At 44.0% G+C, this 12,204-nt stretch overlaps 2 protein-coding genes across 6 annotated transcripts in view; one reads left to right on the forward strand and one right to left on the reverse strand.

The window, feature by feature from the left end:
* The window catches only part of LOC106085833 (beta-1,4-glucuronyltransferase 1), a 384,493-nt gene that overhangs the window by 337,004 nt on the left and 35,285 nt on the right, over positions 1–12,204 (forward strand). For 4 of the 5 annotated variants that reach the window (XR_009397680.1, XR_009397679.1, XR_009397681.1 and 1 more), the window contains exons 5-7: positions 9,287–9,671; positions 9,739–10,208; positions 10,282–10,710. Coding sequence is in view for 1 of the 5 variants with exons in the window: in XM_059365220.1 (XP_059221203.1) it covers positions 9,420–9,671; positions 9,739–10,208; positions 10,282–10,710 (1,151 nt within the window). In the remaining 4 variants the exon portion in view is untranslated. Of the gene's footprint in view, positions 1–1,297; positions 1,355–9,286; positions 9,672–9,738; positions 10,209–10,281; positions 10,711–12,204 lie in introns of those variants that run through there. The other variant, XR_009397682.1, reaches the window with a different exon arrangement.
* LOC106085834 (tubulin beta-2 chain) lies at positions 1,360–3,024 on the reverse strand. Its single transcript, XM_013250269.2, has 2 exons — positions 2,506–3,024; positions 1,360–2,453 (listed from the first exon to the last, which is right to left on the reverse strand). Exons 1-2 carry the CDS (start codon positions 2,896–2,898, stop codon positions 1,506–1,508), a joined length of 1,341 nt encoding a protein of 446 aa, XP_013105723.1. The 5' UTR covers positions 2,899–3,024; the 3' UTR covers positions 1,360–1,505.

Below are 12,204 nucleotides of genomic sequence, written 5' to 3' on the forward strand. Positions count from 1 at the left end.
AAAGGGTATTAGAACTATCCTTTCTTAATGGAAAGGGTACAAAAACTACACTTTCCCGATGGAAGGGCACATAAACTACCCTTTCCCAATAGAAAGTGTACTAAAACTACCCTTTCCAATGGAAAGGGTAAAAAAACTAGGCTTTCCTAATGGAAAAAAAAATTACAAAAAAGGGTACTAAAACTACCCTTTCCCAATGGTAAGGGTACTAAAACTACCCTCTTCCAATGGAAAGGGCACTAGAACTATCCTTTCCCAATGGAAAAGGGTATTAAAACTAACCTTTCCGAATAAAAAGGGTACTAGAACTATCCTTTCCTAATGGAAAGGGTACTAAAACTACCCTTTCCTAATGGAAAGGGTACTAAAACTACCCTTTCGTAATGGAAAGGGTACTAAAACTACCCTTTCCCAATGGAAAAGGGTATTAAAACTACCCTTTCCGAATAGAAAGGGTACTAAAACTTACCTTTCCTAGTAGTAAGGGTATTAAAACTACCCTTTCCAAATGAAAAGGGTACTAGAACTATCCTTTCCTAATTGAAAGGATACTAGAACTATCCTTTCCTAATTGAAAGGATACTAAAACTACCATTTCCCAATAGAAAGGGTACTAAAATTACCCTTTACCAATTTAAAGGGTACTAAAACTAACCTTTCCTTATGGAAAGGGTACTAAATCTAAACTTTCCCAATGGAAAGGATACTAAAACTACCTTCTCAATGGAAAGTGTACTAAAACTACCCTTTCCCAATGAAAAGGGTACTAAAACTACCCTTTCCTAATTGAAAGGATACTAAAACTACCATTTCCCAATAGAAAGGGTACTAAAATTACCCTTTACCAATTTAAAGGGTACTAAAACTAACCTTTCCTTATGGAAAGGGTACTAAAACTAAACTTTCCTTATGGAAAGGGTACTAAAACTAAACTTTCTCAATGGAAAGTGTACTAAAACTACCCTTTCCCAATGAAAAGGGCACTAAAACTACCCTTTCCCAATGGAAACGGTATTAAAACCACCCTCTCCCAATAGAAAGCTACTAAAATTACCCTTTACCAATAGAAAGGGTACTAAAATTACCCTTTACCAATTTTAAGGGTACTTAAACTAACCTTTCCTAGTGGAAAGGGTATTAAAACTACCATCTCCCAATGGAAATGGTACTAGAGCTTACCTTTCCTAATGGAAAGGGTACTTAAACTACCAATTACCAAGAGAATGGTTACTAAGAACTTTAAATGGTAGTGTGTGTGTGTATTTGCCCTTAACCAAAACCTAGAATCCGTTACTAAAATTTCTGATCTATATACATACACACTGATCGCTGCATTTTGGAACTCAACTAAAAGGTACATATGGTACATACATACTGAAATTTTTATTTAAATATGTTAAGATAATCATATATTTTTTCATACAAAGTCAAAAAATCAATCCATTAAACGCAGTAAAATAAAAAAAAAAACTAAAGCTAAGCTCAATAGATTTCTACTCTAAGTTTTACTCATCGCCACCAGCTTCTTCATCTTCGTCGAATTCACCTTCCTCATCGGCTGTGGCCTCTTGATACTGTTGATATTCCGATACCAGATCATTCATGTTGCTTTCGGCTTCGGTAAATTCCATTTCGTCCATGCCCTCGCCCGTATACCAATGAAGGAAGGCCTTACGGCGAAACATGGCAGTAAATTGCTCCGAGATACGTTTGAATAGCTCTTGTATGGCAGTGGAGTTGCCAATGAAGGTGGCTGACATTTTTAGACCTCTGGGTGGTATATCACAGACAGCTGTTTTACAGTTGTTGGGTATCCATTCCACAAAGAAGCTGCTGTTCTTATTTTGAATATTCAACATTTGTTCGTCCACCTCCTTCATGGACATGCGGCCACGAAATATGGCTGCCACGGTAAGATAACGTCCATGTCTGGGATCACAAGCAGCCATCATATTTTTGGCATCAAACATTTGTTGAGTTAATTCGGGCACAGTTAGAGCCCGATATTGTTGTGAGCCGCGAGATGTAAGTGGTGCAAACCCAGGCATAAAGAAATGCAGGCGGGGAAAAGGTACCATATTTACTGCCAGTTTTCTCAAATCAGCATTCAATTGGCCAGGGAAACGGAGACAGGTGGTTACCCCTGACATGGTGGCCGAAACCAAGTGATTCAAATCACCATAAGTAGGGGTGGTCAATTTGAGGGTTCTGAAGCAAATGTCATAGAGAGCCTCATTATCAATACAAAAGGTCTCATCCGTGTTCTCAACCAATTGATGGACACTTAAGGTGGCATTGTATGGTTCCACCACGGTATCAGAGACCTTGGGCGAAGGCACCACCGAAAATGTGGTCATAATGCGGTCGGGATATTCTTCGCGAATTTTTGATATTAATAAGGTGCCCATGCCAGAGCCAGTGCCACCACCCAATGAGTGCGTCAATTGAAAGCCCTAAAATTTATTTTATATTGTATATATGGTAAAAATTGCAAAATGATCTTACCTGTAGACAATCACATCCCTCGGCTTCCTTGCGCACCACATCCAAAACGGAATCAACCAATTCTGCGCCTTCAGTATAATGGCCTTTGGCCCAATTATTACCAGCTCCCGATTGGCCAAACACAAAATTGTCGGGCCGGAAAATCTGACCAAATGCCCCCGATCTTACCGAATCCATTGTGCCCGGCTCCAAATCTACCAAAATAGCTCTTGGTACATATTTTGCTCCGGTGGCCTCATTATAGTAGACATTGATGCGTTCCAATTGCAAATCGCTGTCGCCATAATAGGTTCCTGTGGCGTCGATGCAATGTTCATCCGATATGACCTCCCAGAATTTTCCACCAATTTGGTTGCCACACTGGCCAGCTTGAATATGCACAATTTCACGCATCTTGATTTGTAAGTAATGAGCGTTTTCAGAGGGTTAGGCAAAGATGAAAAAATATTTTATTTTTTAAGAGGAAATTTTCGACCGTCTTTGAAAATTCTAAAGATCTGTATGTATGCGACAATGAAAATTTTCATAGAAAAAAAAGTCCAATTCATTTTCAAGGGTAATGCGATGGAAATAAAAATTATTTCAAAATGTAAAGTAGTCTTTGTACAAAGTGAATGTTCTACAAATATTATGTGGAAAAAATTATCCTAGTTATAGTTCGTTATACCTTCGACCAGAAGGAAAACCCTTCACCCCTCTCAGACTTATGTGAAATTAGGAGGCCCCTGTTCTTGAGCTAAAATTCAAAGTCTGAAAGCAGGTGTTGCTATTAGAGAAGTCTTCCCACTGTCTGTCTGGTATGTTTTTTGCATGTGAAGAGACTACCAAGCAAATCACTTACACTAAGCAGTGAGTCAAGACCGGGAACGAGGCTGTATAAGGCCCTCTTGGTTCTTCATGAGACGGTTCTGACGAATTGGTGGCCAAATTCAACCTGGTAGTGTTCACGGTCAATGAATAATCACTCAGGAACCCCAGATGCACGCTGAAGGCGTTGATACGAAGCTTCGAACCATAAGCACTAAGCTTGATGTTACAAGGGAGCTTGAGTCGGAGGCAGGGGCCATGGTGTATAGCTAAAACGAACTGTCTTGTATCTACCCAGGTAAGAGATCGCAGCCAGTTTCGTAAAATAGAGAGCAGAGCCGTACTACGAGTAGGCTCTACCAGTCGCATCAGACTGAGTATGGATTAGGACCAGTATAGGGAGTCCCTGAACCGGTACAAGGGCAATACGATATCGTCTAAAAGAGTCTCCTATTGGAGGGCTGTTTTTGATCTACCCAGGTAAGAGATATCAGCCAGTTTCGTAGAAGAGGGAGCAGAGCCGTACTACGAGCAGGCTCAATAACAGGACCAGTCACACCAGACTGAGTATGGGTTAGGGCCCGTATAAGGAGTCCCTGAACCGGTACAAAAGCGATACGACATCGGCTAAAAGAGTCCTATTAAAGGGGTGAGCGAGTTCTCTAGGTTTCGGAAAGTATTTCCTAACGTCCCAAGGATCCTCGGGAGTTTTCTAAGAGTTGACGAGACTTGCACAGAGTCTACTTCCGAGAAACTCTCGAACTCTTAGCTTCATACTCTTTCCGGGGTGCTTGAATAGGGCCTGTGGACCGATGACTTCCCATGTTACCGATTTTCCTCGGATACAGAGCAGTGCTGAGTCAATGTCCTTGATTCAGACCATGATGTCAGAGAAGATGATAGTCCGCGCGATTTATTCTTTTAGGCCTTGCAAAGCGACCAGGCCGAGTTGTATATCCCAGCAATCGTATGCCATACGGCTTCTTGTGGGCATATTTAGGGTCGGTGTTTTGCTTGGCTATATGCCGACTGGGTGGTTAGGGTAGTTTTTATTCCCAAGGCGGAGAAACCGAGCCCAAATACTATAGGCCACACACAATCCCATGGTAGCAGGTTGTACACACCGGATTGACTCGATGGAATCCTTTATCGGCAAGAGTTGCCGCCCCAGTTAACAACACACTGCTACAACAACAACAACAACTATAGGTCTCACATAATCCCATGGCAGCCAAACACATAGAAGAGAACTTGGGGACGGGCCTCTTGGACATAGGATGAGTTTTTAATATCGTGAAGTTGGGGGTGCATACATTATTCTCTGGTTGACGTGGCGGTCCCCCTTTTTAGGTTGTTGTAACCAACAACACCTGAGGGAAAACCTCACTCGGATTCTAAGGTCTTTTGAGGGTGAGACAGTGAATGAGGTTGGGGGTGCTGATGCCGCTTTCTCTCTACGATCAGGGATATCCTACAGGGAGCGCTAAGGAAGCTGTCTAGATATGTGTAGGGGGCAACGGGCTTGGAAGAAACTCCATAAAGACAGAGCTGGTGCTGTTCACCGGACGGTGGAGTTATGGCGAGTTTAAGGGGCCAGTTCTGGACGGAATGGAGCTGCCCAGAAGGCCTTCATTCTTGACCAGAGGTTGAAAGCAACGAGGGAGCTAAAGAATGGCTGAATGCGCTCTATTCTTATTGGCCCCTTAGACCAGGGCGGTCCATTGGACGTTCGCTGCAGTGGTTTGATTGATTCTCACCTATGCGGGTCTGGTGTGGCATCTGGCTTGGGGAGGGTGGGTCTTCGTGGTTTGGTGGAGAAGGTGCAGGGAATTGCGGCTGTGCTGATGTTGGGGGCAAAGAGGAGAGATCCGAGCGAGGCCTTGTTGATCTGAAACTTTTGCAATTCTACGTGATAGCGCGGGATGCCACCCCGAGGCAGAGGTGGGGCATGACGCTGAACACCTGGTTTCGAATCCTGGCAAGAACATGAAAAAAAACTTTTCAGCGATTGTTGTTGTTTTTGTAGCCACGTTTTCATGTGGAGGTCACGCTCCTTTAAGTGTGCACACTCGTTCCGGTCCAAAGGATCGATCACCGCGGGAACATGCTGGCTATTGGTTATTTAAAAGCACCAATAACTCGCCTTGTCATATCGAGCATCTAGGCACTCAGTATTTATGCAAGACCCGGTGCCACCCGGCCTCTCCCTGAAGCTCTCCTACCGATACAGTTAATTGTCCGCGACCGCCGTTGCAACTATTCCGTATGGAGCATTCCACTATCCGCAACCTGTGGAGGCGACCGGTAGCTCGCAGCTAAGCTTCTCGTGACAGGCATGAACACCACCACACAAATCGGACCTCAATGTTGCAGCATGTGTGGTGCTCACAGCTATCCCGTGTGGTGGTTATAATGCTGGCGACATTTGTGAGATACTAAGCCAAATAAAAACTACACTCCAAAGGGGTATAGCACCCCGTTCGGACTTGACTATAAAAATAAGGTGCCTTATCATTGATCTTGAGGCAGCCATTGCGGCTATTAGACTTAAGGCGATGGGAGAATGGATTGAGGATGGGAGCAGCTCATACCATTGCGGTAAAATCGAGGCGACTATAGGCAATCTGGAAGGAAGGGAAGAGGTTTCCGATCGGATACCTAAGACGACACTTGAGATCGAGTGCGAGGTACTGCTGCCAGCGGCACAGTCTTGGACTGACGGAAACCTAGTATCGACATCTGGAAGATCATGTTACACGGATGAATCAAAGCTAGAAGACAGAGTGGGCCTGGGGGTCTACATTGAGAACCCAGGAACTGATATCTCTAAGACTGTCTGACCATAATACGGTCCTTCAGGCGGAGATCCGGGCGATCACGGAATTCCTAAGGTGGTGTGATACTAACGCGAGGACATCGATTAAGAACATCTTTACGGACAGTAAAATGGCCATAAGGGCAATAACAAGCTGAAAGGTATGGTCACGTACTGTCTTGCAGTGTAAGAAGGAGATTGACGCCTTCTCTGAGGATGGCAAGATCCGCATCGTTTGGGTGTCAGGCCATAACGGAGTAAGGGGAAATGAAAGGACAGACGATTTGGCAGTAAAGGCTAGAGAATTGCCGTCAATAAACTTGATTAACCCGAAGCCTTTCGGGTCGACGCAGTCCGATGTAAGGGCGTGGGCGACGAACGCATTATAGGTGTCGGGCCATAACGGAGTAAGGGGAAATGAAAGGGCAGACGATTTGGCGGTGAAGGTCAGAGGACTGTCGTCAATAAACATGGTGAACCCGAAGCCTTTCGGGTCGACGCAGTCCGAGTTAAGGCAGTGGGCGACGAATGCGCAGGCAACACTGTGGCAAAGCGAAACGGTCGGTTGGACGGCGAAAATCCTATGGCGTGATCCGGATCGTGAGAGACGAGGCTATTACTGAAAGGAAGTAAGCAGAAGGTCAGTATAGCTTTTGGTGTCATAACGGGACATGTAGGACTACAAATTCACTTATGCAAAATCGGTGCGGCAAGCGATAGCATGTGTAGGACACGTGGGGAAGATGATGAGACGTTAGAGCCTTTCCTATGCCATTGCGCGGATTTCGCGGCTTAAAGACAGCGGTACGTAGGTGGGGACACAATACCAGACATGAATCAACTTAGGGGAGTGGTATGGAAAACAATAAAGTATTTTGTATGTAGCGCGGAATTCCTTACTTAAAATTTTATTTTTCAAGGTTACTTTTTAGTTTTTAGAGCGCACAATAAGCTTAGAAGTATGTACATAGTGGCATGGGGCGGATTAATATCCACACCGTCTTTTCAACCAATCCTAACCTAAATTATCATTGAGCTTAAACTTGAATCGGAAAACATTCATTGATATGTGAGAAGTGTGCCCCTGTTCTATAATGAAGTGTTCATGGGAAAATTTGCAATTCGCATTTTACCTGGAATGAGCGGCAATGAGAACTGTCCTTAGACGTAGGGAGTCAGGGACATGGCGCTCATGGGATTACGGGCATTCTTCTGTTCTGCGAAAGGCCATTGGCAGCCGGTTGTACGTACTACGTGGTATGGCAGCCGGTTGTACGTACCGGATTGACCCGATGGAGTTCTTCATCGGCAAGGGCTGCCGCCTCAGCGTATAACACACTGCTACAACAACAACGTGGTATAGGCAATGCGGTAGACTTTAGGTCGGGCGGATATTTCTTCGATGGCGACCTGGAGATTATCTTCCCGGAGAGGTAGCTTTTGAATGGGGGCCTCTCACCCTTCTTTTGTCTCTCTCTCTCTCTTTTTACACGCATGTGTCCAAGCAGGTTGGGGGCACCGGGGCAGGAGTGTTTGTTGATTTCCTAAGAGGTATATAGGCTTCTGAACGGGTTCACTGTTTGAGTTTTTTGCGATCCTCTCTGCCTTGGATGTGATCCTTGGTAGGAAATGACATCCCTGTCAAACTGTCCCAATATATGTGAGGCCGAGGCTTATCGGGAGCTGCTGTCAGATCGTTGCCATGTTTATATCGTGGTAGGATTCTGCTGGGAGTCCTGAACGGTGACTGCTTCGGCGCGGGATAACTCATTAGAGTGCCTATAATGATCGATGTGACAAGGCGAGTTGTTGGCGCCTTTTTATAGCCAATGAGTTTAATGATGACCACCGTGGATAACTATTATTTAGTTATCACGAGAAGCTCAGCTGAGAGCTACCGGGCGCGTCCACAGGCTGCGGATAGTGGGATTCTTCGTATACGGAGTAGCTGCAACTGCAGTCGCGAACTATCAGCGGTATAGAGTGGAAAGCCTCAGTAAGAGGCCGGGCGGCACCGGCTTTCGCTTAAATATTGAGCGCCTATGATGCTCGATATGACAAGGCGAGTTTTTTTGCTCCTTTTAATAACCAATGACCATCTCGTTCTTGCAGAGATCGGTCCTATGGACCGGAACGAGCTTACTTATCTTTAGGAGTTTGACGAGGATCGTTACCTCCACATGCCACATTTCATGTAGAACAACCCCGACGTAAACATCTGAAACAAGTTTTCAGTGGTGGCTATCCCCTTACTAATATTGGCGACTTTTGTGAGGTATCCTGCTATGTTAAAACATTAAAGGCCCCTTATCATTGAGCTTTAACTTCTATTTGACTGCACTGATTGATATGAGAGAAGTATGCCCTGTATGTAGCAGTAGTTGTTGTTGTAGCAGTTTGTTGTGTTCTATCTTTCGTTTGCTTGATTCTGTTGAGTGTCAAGACCCAGGAACTCTGCGACTAAGATGGGGTGCGTCCACAGGGATCTGGATCTGAGTCGAGTGAGTCTGGCTGGGGAGTTAAACAGGTGACGTGTATCGTGCGGTCCCTGGTTACAATCGGGACATACATCTTGCACGTCGGCATCCATCCTTGCTCTATAGGAGATGAGACGGCTGCATCTGCCGGAACGTAATTGAGCCAGAACTACTCTGGTTTGCCGGGGGAGGTCAATTTCTTCAGGTGCAATGGGAGGCGGTCGTTCTCCAAGGACTACATTCACCCGGTAGCCATTTACCGCATCTGCTACCGCAACCGGTCTCAAGACAATGAGGATTTCTGCAGGGTCTGTGGCAATGAGGATGGGCTGGAGGCGGAGCATCTGCTGTGCCAAATCCACGCGTTGGTACGGAAAACTACGTTGGCTTATGGGTGAATACCTCCTTTCTTCTCTAAGCATGACCCTCTTGGCATTCTGGAAGTCTGTAAGGTCCTGATGTGGCTTCCCAGATGTGAATTAGGCCGTTGAGGGTTTTCAGTTTCTGTGGAGAGTGCTTAGGCTTTCTATTTCGTTTCTCTCTCTCTCTCTCTCTCTCTATTTCATCTTCTTGCGCAGCTGGCAACTATTGTACGTTTGCTTGGTACCTGTCACTTAACCTAACCTATAAATTATCCATTAAATGTTAAATAATAAATCCCCTATGTTTTTTTTATTTCCAGCTTCCTTTTTTTAAACCTCCCAAAGCCTAGACTCCACTGTGGGAGAGATTATTGAGGAAAGTCGTATATAAATAACAGCTTCAAAATTACCTACGCATCTTTAAATTCGTCAACCACGGAAAACGCATTTAAAATGCGTTTTGAACCATTGGGCCAGAAAATGTTCACACGACGAAATTGGCTACTGCGCTGCAGTATACTTATCAATATTGCTGTGATCTTATATATCTGCAGTCATGTGATGATTGGTAATCGTTATACGCTAACATCGGGCTCACAATTTGTTATACAAGAACAGCCTACACCAGTGCAACAGCAGCCACAAATGCAACAGCAGCAACAACAGCCAGAGCAGGGAATGGTCAGAGAACCCTTGGCCAAAGTGGTGAGAACAAAATCAAAGTTTAGCCTTACAAACCCTTAAAGTGTCATTTCAATTTTTCTATTTAAAGGAACTTGTTGAAGAAAAGCAAGAGCCTGCCAAACCACTTAGTGGTGATAGTGGAGGTGGCCCTATAACAGGAGTTGGAGGCGCTGGCGGTGGTAGTGGTGTTGGCTCCAATGATTTACAACAGCCTTCGGTTAAGGATGCAGATACCCCCGAAATGGATCCCAATTTGGGCGATCCAGCAAATATTATTGGCAATACTGGTAGTGCCACTAATAATTTTGTAAATAATACCAATGCCGATGCCAATTATCTGGTAACTGGCGATGAAAAAGATTTGGATGAACGTTTGCGTAGCCTGTTGAAATGCTATGACAAACCCTTTGAGGCCGAAACTCTACAGCGTGGAGATTTTTGGGTATTAAAAAACTATGTTCGCGCTGAACATGGTGAACTGAAGTGCCATGAGTCAATAACCTATACCACACATGCAGATTATACATTTCTCGATAATCTGATACCATTGTTAGAAAGGTAGGTTCATTCAAATCGAGTTACATCATCGTTTAATTTTATTTTCTTTCCTTACTTCCTTTTTGCCACTTAGATGGAATGCTCCCGTTAGCATAGCTATGCATGCTCCTGGCACAGACTTCCAACCTACCTTGGATTCCATCAAATATCTAAGAGACTGTTTGCCCGGTAGTAATCTGGTGCGTGCATATGCCACCTTCCACATCTACTTTAGTACCAAACATATCCCCAAAACGATACCTAAATACTCAGATGCTCTAAAGAAGGGCTACAATTGTACATTGCCTCCGCCGTATGTGAATGTGACCTCGGGTCATTTGTATAAAACACAAAAGAAACTATTGTATCCCGTCAATGTTGGCCGCAATATTGCCAGAGATGCTGCCATTACACATTTCATATTGGCTTCCGACATTGAGTTGTATCCAAATCCGGGTCTTGTTAAAAAATTCCTAGAGATGATAGCACGCAATGAGCCGTATTTAAATAGGAAATCTCCACGGTAAGTAGCGTACTTTTATTATTTATTTAGCTAAGGGTTATATAATTTGGTAACCTACATTGGAGAAGTAAAGTCAAAATATCAAAAAATGCAAAATTTCCCCATGTACATTCCATTAAGGAGCAGGGGCAAACTTCTCACAAATCAATGACTGCTGTCCGATTCAATTTTAAGTTCAAAGATAAAGGGTCTCCTTTTTATAGCCGAGTCCGAACGGCGTGCCGCAGTGCGACACCTCTTTGGAGAGAAGTTTTACATGGCATAGTACCTCACAAATGTTACCAGCATCATCTGTTGTCCTTCGGGCCTGGTCCAGAAAACTTAGCTTACATGTCGCTAGAGGCATACACGCAGATTCCAGTATCCCTGGAATGTGTAGGGTAGTTCCTAGTCTCCCAGAACAGGTGAATTTTGAACTGTTCAGCCATCCCGTTGAGAGATCTGCGACAGTCGAGGGCTGTTTTTGTGTTCAGAAATACGTTCTCAAGGGATTTAATGGCTGCCCGGCTGTCTGAGAAGATATTTATGCCAATCGTCGTAAGGACATTATATCTTAGCCGTCCAACCTCACAAAGTATATATATTCTTGGTAATAAAATTCTAAGACGATTTAGCGATGTACCAAAAATTGAGTTATTGTGCTGAAATTCGGCACATATCCGTATTTCCTTAATACACAGTTTAAGTTCTTGGACGGGCCAAATCGAACCATATTTGGATTTAACTGCCGTATAGGGCGATCTGCTGATTTAGGGTCTTAAGCCCATAAAAGCCCCACTTATTACCCGATATCGCTGAAATTTTAAACAATGAGTTGGTTTAGGCCTCCATTCTTTCGACTCTAATATGATCCGGATCGAACCATATTTGGATATAGCTGTCATATTCGTACCGCTCCCTCTCCAATTCCGAAGTGGTACAAAGAGCCTAATACGAATATGGCAACTATATACAAATAAAGTCTGATCTGGATCATGCCGTATAGACCGACCTGCCAATTTAGGGTCTTAAGCCCATAAAAGCACCATTTATCACCCAATGTCGCTGAAATTTTAAACAGTGAGTTGCTTTAGGCCTCCCTTCTTCCGACTCGAATATGATTCAGATTGGATCATATTTGAATATAGCTGCCATATTCGTACCTCTTCCTTTCCAGTCCGGAAGCGGTCAATTTTTATATACGAGCTCAACGCATTCTTCCAGCATTTCAATATGAAACTTGGCTTTCTTGATGACAATAGGTCTGTTCGCGTTCGCGAAAATTTGCACAAAAACAGCTGCTTTTTATTTTGGTTTGTTTTTTATTTGCTTGTTTGGAAAACATTTTTTTTTAAATAAAAATTGCTGGCAATACTTGTGAGGTATCTTCCTTAGATAAACGTCAATTTATTGACTCGATAGTGAAAAGGCTAGAAGGGGAGCCATTCGTATATCCGTGATCTCCTTGTCGCTGGACAGCCATCACAAATTACCGTACAATCCCATGGCATCCGG

Source organism: Stomoxys calcitrans, chromosome 3 (assembly GCF_963082655.1).
Source record: "Stomoxys calcitrans chromosome 3, idStoCalc2.1, whole genome shotgun sequence".
NCBI classification, from domain to species: Eukaryota; Metazoa; Arthropoda; class Insecta; order Diptera; family Muscidae; genus Stomoxys; species Stomoxys calcitrans.

Excerpts from the sequence above, each read along its gene's own strand:
- LOC106085834 (XM_013250269.2), bottom strand. The coding sequence starts at position 2,898 with ATGCGTGAAATTGTGCATATTCAAGCTGGCCAGTGTGGCAACCAAATT. Across the intron at positions 2,454-2,505 it reads AGGGATGTGATTGTCTACAG|GGCTTTCAATTGACGCACTC; the intron begins GTAAGATCATTT and ends AATAAATTTTAG.